Source organism: Phocoena sinus, chromosome 1 (genome assembly GCF_008692025.1).
Source record: "Phocoena sinus isolate mPhoSin1 chromosome 1, mPhoSin1.pri, whole genome shotgun sequence".
Classification (NCBI taxonomy): Eukaryota; Metazoa; Chordata; class Mammalia; order Artiodactyla; family Phocoenidae; genus Phocoena; species Phocoena sinus.
In genome coordinates, this window is record NC_045763.1 from 12,702,831 (window position 1) to 12,716,025 (window position 13,195).

Here is a 13,195-nt window from a genome sequence, read left to right on the forward strand (position 1 = left end):
ATCCTTTCCCCTTTTTCCTCCCTGGAACAACAGTCTCTGAGGCATCTCTTGGAAGGATGGATTTCCCTTGGGTTAGGCCAGGGACTTCATAAGGAAGGAGGTGGATGGGCCTGGGCTGCAGTCCCTGCCCTCTGGGTACCCACCTGCTTCCTTGAGATCTAGTCTGGAAGAAGAGGCTACGGGTGTCAGGGCCCAGGCTGGTGGGAGTACACAGCTCCAGCATGTAGTGGCTGCCCTGCTTCCGGCGGACCGTATTGTCCAGCCTCGGGCAGAGCAGGATGCAAGGCACCTGGGCATAGGGGCTTTGCAGGTTGGCAACTGGCAAAGGTGGCAGAGGCAGGAGAGGGGAATGTTTCAGAGCACGTCCAGTGCTGGGAGGCAGGCAGACCCATGTGAAATCCCAGCTTTGCCACGTAACGACCTGGGTGGGTTTGGGCAAGTAACTTAACCTCTCTGAGCTTCTGCATAAGCTGGAGCTGGTGGTGGTATCCGCCTCAGAGTTGATGATGAGGATTAAGGGATAATATATGCAAAGCACTCAGCTAAATGCTGAGAACAGTGTAAGGGCTAATACCTGCTTAAAAAGGAGCACATGTCTTTGGGATGAGTCCTGGCAGAGTCTGATAGGCACACTCTAAAGACTCTAGAAAGCTTCTAGCCCATCACTTGGCACACAGTAGAAGTCTACTATTACGGGAAGGTAACCTTGCCCAGAGAAAAGAGCACAGGTTTTAGAGTCAGACCTGGGTATAATCTCCCCTTTCTGACACATGCTAGCTGTGGGACCTTGGGCAAGTTGCTTAAACTTCAGTTTTCTCATCGTGAATACGTGGGGTAAGTATGTGATTATGAGGATTAAATTCTAGCGTGTCTGCAAAGGGCTTAGCATAGTGAGTGACCCCAGAGGGTGCTCAATAAATGATGAGGTGGGATTGCTAAGCACTCTTCCTTCTCAGTCCAGGCTCTTGGGACCAACCTGTGCTCAGGGCTAAGGCTCAGGGGAAAGGGTGTGCGGAAGGCTGGAGATGGGTGGTGATTATCAGCCAGCTGGCTGATGGCACACAGTTAAGCCCGAAGTGGGAAACCATGTCTCAGCTCCTGGGCCTGGCTGTGTGGCACCCAGGGCCCTCACCATAGTTCTGCTGCTTCAGCTGGCTCAGGATCCTGAGGGCTCTTCGTTCTGGGACTTCCAAGGTGTCTGCCTGCTGCGGGTTGTAGGGAAGCTTCTTCTGGGACTGCAGCCGGCCAATGGCTGGTTCCATCTCTCGGGCCTTACAGGTGCCTTCCTTCAGCTTCTTCTGGTAATAGCTGGGGAGGCAGTGCCGCCCAGCTCAGCCCAGCCGTGTTTAATTCACCCTCCTCCTCGCTCACTCTTTCTGAGCCCCTGTTCTGTCAGGCCAGCTCGGGAGCAGGGCCACAAGAGATCTGGGTTTTAGTCCTGGCTCAACCATTAACTTCCTGTAACTGTGGGCGAGTCACTGCTCTGCTCTGGGTCTCGGTCACCCCTATAAAGTGGGGGGAAATGGTTATCTCTGCCAGTCATTGGAAGTCACTTGATTTCTCTAAGCAGATCAGTCAGCGCTTTTTATAGGGTTAAAAGCAAAGATTAAATAACAAGACCCATTAAGCATTCAGCAAATTGACTCAAGGAAAGAGCTTGGTAAATGTTGCCCATGATTTCTATCACTGGTATTTTTACTTAGATGTGCAAGTGCTTTGTAAGCCAGCTGTGCAGTTAACTCCTCCTCATCTTCCAGATCGCAGTTTAAAGGCCATCTCTTCCAGAAAGTCCTCTCTCCTCCAATAGACGGGTTAGGCTCCCACTATAGGCCCCCTGACAACTTGTACTTAACCCTATCACAGCGCACTTAATACTCTTAACTCATCATTACTTGCCTTTTCCCCACTAGACTGCAGCACCGTTCATTCATTCATTCAAATATTTATTAAGTGTTTACTGTATGCTGGCCACTCACCTAAACGCTTGGGAAAGAGCAGTGCATGAGATATTCATATAAGGTCCTTGTGTCATCTCTCAGCCCCACCTCTTAGTCCAGCCACTGTCACAGCAACCACTTCTACGTGGGCCTCAACCAGCTCTGCACAGGGACAACCTGGCCCAGTCTCACCTCAGATCTTACCTCTTGCTGCTTGCTCCAGAGCCTCTCTGACACATATGCGCCCCAGAAGTGCAGGGGAGTTAAACACCTGTGTGGGGCACCCTTGACAAAGGAACCAGCAGCTGAGGTATACAGGCTCCTGTCTGTTCCCCTGATGGTTCTGAGCCACCATTCATAGTCTCCTCAGAAGATCCTGGGGATGGCTGACTCAGTAGCACATCATTGTATTGGCTCCTCCTCCTCCTGTGTTCATGTCCCTTCCCTCACTTCTGCTCCCTGGTATCACTTTTTAAATCAACTACCTAGGCACACATCTAGTGGGAGAGTCGGACCATGAACAAGTAAATAAATTATGGTACCATGTGGGGAGTGATGGGTGTTCTGAGAGAAAGTAAAAGCTGAGTAGGAGGTAGTGATGAGCTGTTTTGTCCATAGTAGTCAGTGAAAGTCTCGAGGTGGTGGCATTTGAGCAAAATGAGGGGAGGAAGCAAGCTGAGTGGATATCGGGAAGAAGCCTCTTTCAGGCAGAGGGAATGGCTTGTGAAAAGGCCAGGAGGTGCGAAAGAGCTTGGTGAGCTCTAAGAAGAGAGGTGCTAGAGCTTGTGTGTGAGGGAGAAGGGGGTAGAAATGGGCAGCAAGATGGGAGGGCCAGACTACCTGAGACTTTGTAGGCAGTGTTGAAGGCTAGGCATGCTACTCAGAGTGTTAGGAAGCCCTTAGGGCTTAAGCAGGTGGTTCTGCTAGGACCTCTGCCTATCCCTGAAGCCTGGAATTTTGGGTTTTAATGAGCTTCACACAGAGAAAATAGAAAATGAATACCAGAGCCCTCAAATGGAGATTGGATCTAGACCCCTGTGTAAAATTAGAACCTGAAAAGACAGCATGCTGAGTAAAAAGATGGACTAGGAAATAACTTCACCCCACAGGGGCCAACAGGACATGAGCAGAGTGTGTGCAACTTTCTCAGTCGCAATTTTAAAGGAAATTGCTTGCTCTCTACTTCCTCTCCTTCCCCTTCTTGTGGGCTTGAATTTAGATGTGTTGCTGGTAAATTGGCTTAGGATTGACCTAGGGAATGGTGGAAGAATAAGTGGGAAAGAAACTGGGTGCTTGAGCAACCTTGCCTTCCTGCCTGCTTCCTCCAAGCCATCAATATGAGAGAAATAAACTATACTGTTTGAACTGTAGTACATTGGGGTCTATTCCTTAATGAATACACTAATCTAGAATTCTGTACCTAGCTAAATTATTCAGTAAGTGTGATGGTAGAATAAACACTTTTGTAGACATACAAAATCTCAAAACTCATGCCTCCCATTCATCCTTTCTCAAGAAGGTACTGGAGGGCATGTTCTTCCAAAATGAGGGCATAAACCAAAAAGAAAAGGAAGATATACATACAGAAAATAAGAGATCTAACACAGGAGAAAGACAAAAGTTAAAGGAAGATGGTGAAGGGAGATCCCACAATGGCAGTGCAACTGTCATAGAGGACAACCAGTTTAGATTGGATCACTATAGCTTAAAAGACAGAAATTTCAAGGGCTGGCATTCCCATATCTGTCGCTGAATTACTGCCTTTCTAACCCCAAAAAGCTACTGGTGAAACATGCTCCCGTTATTATTTTTTTTAAGCAAATCAAACCAAGAAAGAGTAAGCAAATCAAGGAAAAGTAAGACATGTGATCCAGTAGACAGAATTCCAATCAGAGGGAAGGACGAAAGAATTCCTAGGATGACAACAGACTCCCAAGATGACGGCTCTGCAGCATGCCTAAGAAGAAATTAATCCAAAAATGAGAAAAATGGAATTATTTAGAAAATGCCTCCAAGAAAAAGAAGCTCTAGGAAGGTACAAGAATTGTCAGTGAGTACAAAGAAAAAAAAAAAAGGCAATTGTCAACTTTTAGGAAATGAAAAAATAAGAAAGGAAATGAAATCATTATATAAAAAATGCTCAGCTATGAATAACTGTGTAGCCATAATATTAGAAACCCCAAATATTTAGTAAAAAAATGATAATATATTTGAATGGGGAAGGAGGAGCTGAGGGGATAGTTGTATCAGACAGCTAAATTCTTACCATAACAAGAAGTCAGTAGATACAAGTCTAAAAATCATTAACTAAAATATTGTAGTACATCCATATTATGTAGAAGTAACTGCCAGAAATATTCAAGAAAGAAAGCCTGGAGAGGGTGTGGAGAAAAGGGAACCCCGCTACGTTATTGGTGGGAATGTAAATTGGCACAAACCACTATGAAAGACAGTATGGAGGTTCTTTTAAAAACTAAAAATAGAGTTACCATATGATCTAGCAATCCCACTCCTGGGCATATATCTGGAAAAGCTGAAAATTCTAATTCAAAAAGATACGTGCACTCCAATGTTCATAGCAGAACTATTTACAATAGCCAAGACATGGAAGCAACCCAAATGTCCATCAACAGATGACTGGATAAAGATGATAAAATATAAAATGGAATAAAAAAAGAATGAAATAATGCCTTTTGCAGCAACATGGATGGACGTAGAGATTATCATACTAAGTGAAGTCAGAGAAAAGGCAAATATCATATGATATCACCTGTATGTGGAAAATAAAAAAATGATATAAATGAACTTATTTACAAAACAGAAATAAACTCACAGACATAGAAAACAAACTAATTGGTACCAAAGGGGTAAGTGGGGGGGTGATAAATTAGGACTTTGGGTTAAAATATACACACTACTATATAGAAAATAGATAAACAACAAGGACCTACTGTATAGCACAGGGAAATATATTCAATATCTTGTAATAACCTATAATGGAAAAGAACCTGAAAAAGAACATATGTATATATGTAACTGAATCACTTTGCTGTACACCTGAAGCATTGTAAATCAACTGTACTTCAATTAAACAAAACAAAAGAGTCTCCCCACAAAGAAAATAAGGTCCAAGCGGCTTCACTGTAAGTTCTGTCAAACCTTTAGAGGAGACTGAATACCAAGATTTCATGCACTCTTTCAGGACATGAGAACACGTAACTCATTTTATGATGCCAGCATTATACTAACAGGAACACTAGATATCACCCAAAAAGCAAGTTAACGACCAATATCTCCTTTGAACATAGGTGCCAAAATTCTTAACAAAATAGCAGGTTGAATCCAGTAATATATTAAAAGGATAATACATTACAACTAAGTGGAGTTCTTCCAGAGAATGCAGTTAGTTTACATTGAGAAATCAGTTTTATCTACTATATTAACAGAATGTAAGAGAAAAACCTTATAATCATCTTAAGATGCAGAAAAAGAATTTGACAAAATTCAACTCCCATTCATAATAAAAACTCTCAGCAAACTAGAAATAGAAAGGCACTTCCTCAACATGATAGAAGTATCTACGAAAATCCTACAGCTAAAATCAAGCTTAATGGCGAAAGATTGATTGCTTCCCCCATGATCAGGAGCGAGGCAAAAATGTTTGCTGTCATCACTTTTGTTTTACTTAAGGTCTTAACCAGTGCAATAAAACAAGCAAAAGGAATAAATGCTAATGGATTGGAAAGGAAGAAGTAAAGCTGTCTTTATTCACAGATGACATCATTGTGTGTGTAAAAATCTTAAGAAATCTATTATAAAAAGCTACCAGCACTAATAAGTGAATTTAGCAAGGTCATAGGATACAGGATCAATATACAACAATAAACTATACTTCTATAATACCAGCAATGAGCAATAGGAAAATGGAAACATCTACAACAGTATAAAATATGAAATACTTATGGATATATATATATATATTTTTTTAAACTTCTTAACCATGAACTTTCATGCTTTGCAGAGGTCTAAACTCTCAGCACCTTATCACTACTTATGGATATATTCAACAAAATATGTAAAAGATCTATATCTTGAAAACTACAAAATCCCGCTGAAATTAGAGACCTAAATAAGTGAAGAGTTATATATACCATGTTCATGGACTGAAAGACTTGTTATTATTAAGATGTCATTTCTCCCAAAATGAGCATATAGATTCAATGCAATCCCAACAAAATACCAGCAGGCTCTTTTATAGAGATTGACAAACTGATTCTAAAATTTATATAGAAATGCAAAGGACCTAGAATAGAACAGGATCTAGAACTCTTTGAAAAAGAACAAGTTGGAGGACTTACTCTACCTGATCTGAATACTTACTATAAAGCTGTAGTAATCAAGACCTATGTGGTATTTGCAGAAATATAGACACAGGAAGAGAATAAAGAATCCAGAGGTAAACCCAAGTGTATATGGTTAATTAATTTGGCGGGGGGACTTTCTATTTATAGTGTATTTTTTTTCTTAACTAAGGTTTTTTTGATAGAGTTTTTAGATTCACAGAAAATTGAGTGGAAAGTACAGACAGTTCCCGTTTACCCGCTGCCCTTCCCACACACACACACCCACAGACTCCCCCATGATCAACATCCCCCACCAGAGTGGTACATTTGTTACAACTGATGAACTTACACTGACGTATCATTATTACCATAAGGCCATAGTTTACCTTAGGATTCGCTCATAGTGTTGTACATTGTATGAGTTGTGACAAATGTGAAATGACATGTATCTACCATTATGGTAATACAGAATAGTTCCATTGCTCTAAAAATCTGTGCTCCACTTCCCTCCCTCTCCCCTCACTCCAGTAAGCAGTGATCTTTTTACTGTCTCCATTGTTTTGTCTTTTCCAGAATGTCACATAGTTGGAACTGTAAAGTATGTAGCCTTTTCAGATCAGTTTTTTTCACGTAGCAATATGCATTTAAGTTTCCTCTGTCTTTTCATGGTTTGATGGCTCTTATTAGTGCTGAATATTCCACTATGTAGGTGTAGCACAGTTAATTTTGTGTGGACAAGGTTTTCAATTCTTTTGGGTAAATATCAAGGAGCACAATTGCTGGATCATATTGTAAGAGTTTGTTAAGTTTTGTAAGAAACCACCAAACTGGAACTTCCCAGATGGTACAGTGGTTAAGAATCCGCCTGCCAGTGCAGGGGACACGGGATCGATCCCTGGTCCGGGAAGATCCCACATGCCGCAGAGCAACTAAGCCTGTGCGCCACAACTACTGAGCCTGTGCTCTGCCTGCATGCCACAACTGCTGAAACCCACGCACCTAGAGCCCAAGCTCCACAACAAGAGAAGCCACCACAATGAGAAGCCCGCACACCACAACTAGAGAAAGCCCATGCGCAGCAACGAAGACCCAAAGACGAAGACCCAATGCAGACAAAAATAAATTAATTAATGAATTTTAAAAAAACCCCACCAAACCGTCTTCCAAAGTGGCTGTACCATTTTGCATTCCCACCAGAAATGAAACGAGTTCCTTTTTTTAAATAGATTGATTTATTTTTTAAATTTATTTATTTTTGCTGCATTGGGTCTTGCATGTTTATGTATGTATATGTGTGTGTGTGTGTATATATATATATATATATAAATAATATGTAAGTAATGTTTTTCTACTGCAGATGGTATTGATAAAAATTAACTTGTAAGAGAGCTGTATTTAATTGGCTTAAAGAAAGGGGAAAAAAGCTTATGTAAATTAAGACTAGTCAAAGCATATGCTATCTCTACCAGATGTTTAACATTATAATGCTATGAATTCAACCTAAGAACAAAATGCATAATTAAAGTGCACTGTTTGATGTATGTCAACCATGACAGTAAATTAAAAGTAAAAAAGAATGGAGAGAGCCATACGTTTAACTTTCTAGGTTCTTTGTGATTTCTTTTTTTCTTTTTTAATTTTGTCTGCGCTGTGCGGCTTGTGGGATGGTTCCTGGACCAGGAATTGAACCCAGGCCTACCACAGTGAAAGCGCCAAATCCTAACCACTAGGCCACCAGGGAACTCTGTGATTTCTGATACTTGCCTGATTTGTCCACAAAGAAACTAATATATATATACACACACTAATATGTATATTAGTACATATTAGACCTGAATCACTTTGCTGTACACCTGAAACTAACACAGCATTGTAAATCAACTACACTTCAATAACAAAAAAAATTTTTACAGACAAATTAGTCTTACTTTGATTATCTGATAAAAATGGAACTGATTGTGGAGAGAAAAATTCTGTGTTTCAATAAAAGCTATAACACACCTTTGTAGGTTGTTGAACAGTTCACTTTGAGCTTTTTGTCTTCTTTATAAACTGGCTCCTGCCACTTGTATTCACAAAGTGAATCAACATTTCTAGTTTCCCTCCACCCTCCTGACCTGGAAACTAGGACTGCCCTTTTCCCAATGCCCTGCAAGCTAAAGCAACTTAATATAAACATCAATAAGAAAAAATCACTGCAACAGATCATATATAACAACCCTGTATGCCTGCTGCTGTTAGTTCACGGGAACACCCAGTGCCGTCACCAAAGACATTCAAACTGCAAGCCAGAAAATTCATCAGATAGCCTCACTCCCCCTTTTTTTTTTTTTTTTTTTTTGGCCACTGTGTGGCATGCAGGATCCGAGTTCCCCAACCAGGGATCGAACCCGTTCCCCCTGCAGTGGAAGCGCAGAGTTTCAACCACTGGACTGCCAGGGAAGTCCCTCCACCATCTGAAGATGCTTTGAGACTGACATGTAAGAATCTCACAATTAACTGCCCTCTGGTCTCAAAAACTGAGTTTACAATTTATTCTAACCATTAACCTCTGTTTCTCTTTTTCCAAAGAAATGCCCCTCATTAAATGCTTGCTAGCAGCTCACCATATAAAGGCCTAAGTTAGGCGGGTGCCCTACTCCCACCTATACCATTGCCTCCTAAAGTGAGCTCCGACTGTCACTGAACTGACCTGTTCTCAGGACTCAGAGACGGATCCAGGGAAATACAGGATCATATGCTTAGATTTGTTTTTTTCTGCTTGTTCCGATCTGTGTTTTCCTCCCCCTTTCACAGATCTCTTTGCAACTTCTAACCCGACTTTTTCTCCACGGCCACCAACTCAGCTTTTAATAGATGAAACTTCTAGGGAAGTGCCAGATGGAGGGAATGAAGGAGTTTAGGACATGCCATCCCAATATGTGCCACTTCAGCATGTTGATTATTTTGAGTTAAAGGCACTTGAAAAACAGTAGATGCAAGAAGCGTCCACTGACTTTTTCTTTCTAAAAGCAGGAGACAAAATTCCCAGGTGAAAGCTGCCCTCCCTGAACCAGGAGGAAGAAACATTCTTATCACAAGAGAGGAAGAGGGAATTTCGCGGCGGTCCAGTGGTTAGGACTCCGTGCTTTCACTGCCGAGGGCCAGTGTATACGTGTGGTGCGGCCAAAGGAAAAAAAAAAGAGTCCAGGCCAAGAGAACTCTGTACAAACAGACATGGTTAAAATAACTCTTTATCTTCCTAATTCTGCATATATATATATATATATATTATATATATATATGTATATATATATATATTTTTTTAGACTGTGCTGGGTCTTCGTTGCTGCGCACGGGCTTTCTCTAGTTGCAGCGAGCGGGGGCTACGCCTCGTTGCAGTGCGCGGGCTTCTTCTTGTGGTGGCTTCTCTTGTTGCACAGCACAGGCTCTGGGCACGCGGGCTTCAGTAGTTGTGGCACACAGGCTCAGTAGTTGTGGCTCGTGGGCTCTAGAGTGCAGGCTCAGTAGTTGCGGTGCACGGGCTTAGTTGCTCTGCAGCATGTGGGATCTTCCAGACCAGGGCTCGAACCCGTGTCCCCTGCATTGGCAGGCGGATTCTTAACCACTGCGTCACCAGGGAAGCCCCTGCCCATATATTTTAATTACTCTTCTACAGTTGCTGCTCTTTTCATCCTTGTATGCAAGCCCCTCGGGCTTGTCAGTTCTTTGGGTCTTCATTATTCTTGTCAGGGCTCCCATGTGCGTGTAAGTTAAACTTGTATGCTTTTCTCCTGTTAGTCTGTCTTACATCAGTCCCAGCTGGGAGCTCTAAGAGGGTAAAGGAAAATTTTACCTCCCCTACACACTAAATGTCATTTTTTACTTGAAAAAAGGACAAACTGTGGTTATGCAGCCTTGCGTATTTTGGCAGATATTTTCTCGAAAATGGATGAAGTTAGCCCATCCTTTCAAGGAAAACAGCTGACAGCGTTTGTTACCTATGACAAAATTAAAGCTTTCAAGTAAAAAATTAGAATTTGGGAAAGCAAATCCATTATCATGGGACTTCCTTGGTGGCCCAGTGGTTAAGACTCCGAGCTTCCCATGCAGGGGGCCCGGGTTCGATCCCTGGTCAGGGAACTCAGATTCCCACGTACTGCAACTAAGCCCAAGTGCTCTAGAGCCCACACACTGCAACGAGAGAGCCCGCGCACCGCCACGAAGAGCCTGAGTGCCCACGTGCCACAATGAAGGCCCAGTGCAGCCAAAATAATATAAATAATAAATAAATTTTTAAAAAATCCATTATAATAAGCATGTGTCATATGCATGTTCATACACAGAATAGTTTATAACAGTCAAATGAGTGAACTGAACTGTAGCCTCACACAACACTTCTAATATTTAAAAACTTTTTTTTTTTTAAAGCAAGGATGACTTTATTTTATTTATTTTTGGCCATGCCATGTGGTTTGTGGAATCTTAGTTCCCCAACCAAGGACCCAACTTGGGCCCCAGCAGTGAGAGCGCCGAGTCCTAACCACTGGACCGTCAGGGAATTCCCTAAAGACTTGTCTGACATTAGGGGTGATATTAATAATTATACATATAATATGTAGAATAACTACAATGAAATGTGTCAACATTTAGAAGATACGCAATATGTTCTAAATGAACAATGCATGTTACAAAAGCCATTCATGGGAAAAGATCCATTTAAACTACAAAAACAATAGATTTTTTATTTAAAAGAGTACAACGAGGGTACTTCCCTGGCGGTGCAGTGAATAGGACTCCGTGCTCCCAATATAGGGGGTCCAGGTTTGATCCCTGGTCAGGGAACTAGATCCCACATGCATGCTGCAACTAAGAGTTCGCCTGCCACAACTAAGGAGCCCTGGAGCTGCAACTGAGGAGCCTGCCGGCCGCAACTAACACCCCACACAACCAAAAAAATATTTTTTTAAAAAAAGAGTACAACGAACAGTTCACAGATATGGCATCAGATTCCATATTGCAACCAACTTTTAAGACACTACTGCTCGTCAAGTTTGGTGTACTATCAAAGAAAACTACCTCCATGATATATGGGATATTAAATGAAAAGGCTATTAAAATACTTTTTCCAATTACATATTTGTGTGAGGCCAGATTTCTTCATATACTTCAACCAAAACAACAGATTGAATGCAGAAGCATATAGGAAAATCCAGCCAACTTCTTTTAGGCCAGACACTGAAGAGATTCTCAATATTGTAAAGCAATGCCATTCTTCTCATTAACTTTCTTGTTTGTTTGTTTTGGAAAATATCATTATTTTTTCATTTAAAATGTTTTTTTTCTATTAACATGTAATGGGGTTATCTTTGTTAAATAAATTAATATTTTTTAGATCTCTCTGTTTTAAGTTCATATATAGAAAATATTGACAGTTTCCTAGACCAAAAAGTTTTAAAACTGCTGCTCTTAAGAAACGCTTTCCCAGGTATCCTGGAAACATATACAAAATTTTAACACTGTTTCTACCATGGCTGGAAACTGAACATAGACCTATTGTCCACCTGCAGAACAAATACATATATTGTGATGTAGTCATACCAGATAATAGTATGTAGCAGTGAAAATGATAAATGATCTACAGCTATGCGTAAGAACATGGATGAGTCACAAATACCTAACACTGAGAAGAAAAAGTAACAGAGGACTTATAGTATGAGTCCACTCCGATAGAGGTAAAAAAATATGGAAAGCTAAACAATAAAGTATTCAGGAATACAAACAAGTGTGAGTCAAAATTTAAAAGTGCCTCTGCAGGGCTTCCCTGGTGGTGCAGTGGTTAAGAATCCGCCTGCCCATGCAGGGGACACGGGTTCAAGCCCTGGTCCGGGAAGATCCCACATGCCATGGAGCAATGAAGCCCACGCGCCACAACTACTGAGCCTGTGCTCTAGGGCCTGTGTGCCACAACTACTGAGGCCACGTGCCATAGCTACTGAAGCCCGTGTGCCTAGAGCCCATGCTCCGCAACAAGAGAAGCCACTGCAGTGAGAAGCCCGCACACAGCAACGAAGAGGAGCTCCCGTTCGCCACAACTAGAGAAAGCCCGCGCGCAGCAACAAAGACCCAACGCAGCCAAAATAAGTAAATAAAAAAATTTTTTTTTAAAAGTGCCACTGCATATCCACCAGACTGACTGAAACTAGCAAGACTGACAGTATAGATTTGCACAAGATGTGGAGAAACTGGAACTCTCGTACATTGTTGATGTGAGTGTAAAATGGTAGAATCACTTAGATAAAAAAGTCTGGCAGTTCCTTGTAAGTAAAATACACCTATCCTGTGACCCAGCAATTCCATTTCTGGGTACTTACCCAAGTAACAAAATATATGTCCACACAAAGACTTGTACAAAAATGTTAATAGCAGCTTTATTCATTATAACCCAAAACTGAAAACAGCTCAGAAATCTACCCATGAAAGGATGGATGAATGAACTGTGGTATATTCATCCAATGGGATACAGTAATAAGGAGGAGTGAACTGTTGCTGCCCACAGCAACATGGATGAATCTCAAAAGCGTTATGCTGAGTGAAAGAAGCTAGATACTAATGACTAAATACGGTTTGTTTCCATTTATATGAAGTTGTCAGGCAAAACCACTCTAGTGGGAAAAGAAATTAGAAGAGTGATTGCCTCTGGATGGGGGGGTGGTTCAGGGACCAACTGGTAAGGGTCATGAGGGCACTTTCTGGAATGATGGTAAAGTTCTGTATATCTTGAAAGGGGTTCAGGTTGCTGGGGTGTGGGCATGTGTTGAGACTCATTCAATGATACACTTAAGATCTGTGCATTTCACTGAATGTACATTATACCTCACAATATGCGGCGGGGGGGAAGCTCTATACAAATATTGATCATTAGCTAATGCCATG

The 13,195-nt window shown here is 41.5% G+C and overlaps 1 protein-coding gene across 1 annotated transcript in view; it reads right to left on the reverse strand.

The window, feature by feature from the left end:
* SPATA21 (spermatogenesis associated 21) overlaps positions 1-13,195 on the reverse strand; it is a 33,535-nt gene that overhangs the window by 1,831 nt on the left and 18,509 nt on the right. Inside the window, 2 exon segments of the mRNA XM_032631550.1 lie at positions 144-318; positions 1,133-1,308. Coding sequence (XP_032487441.1) covers positions 144-318; positions 1,133-1,308 — 351 coding nt within the window.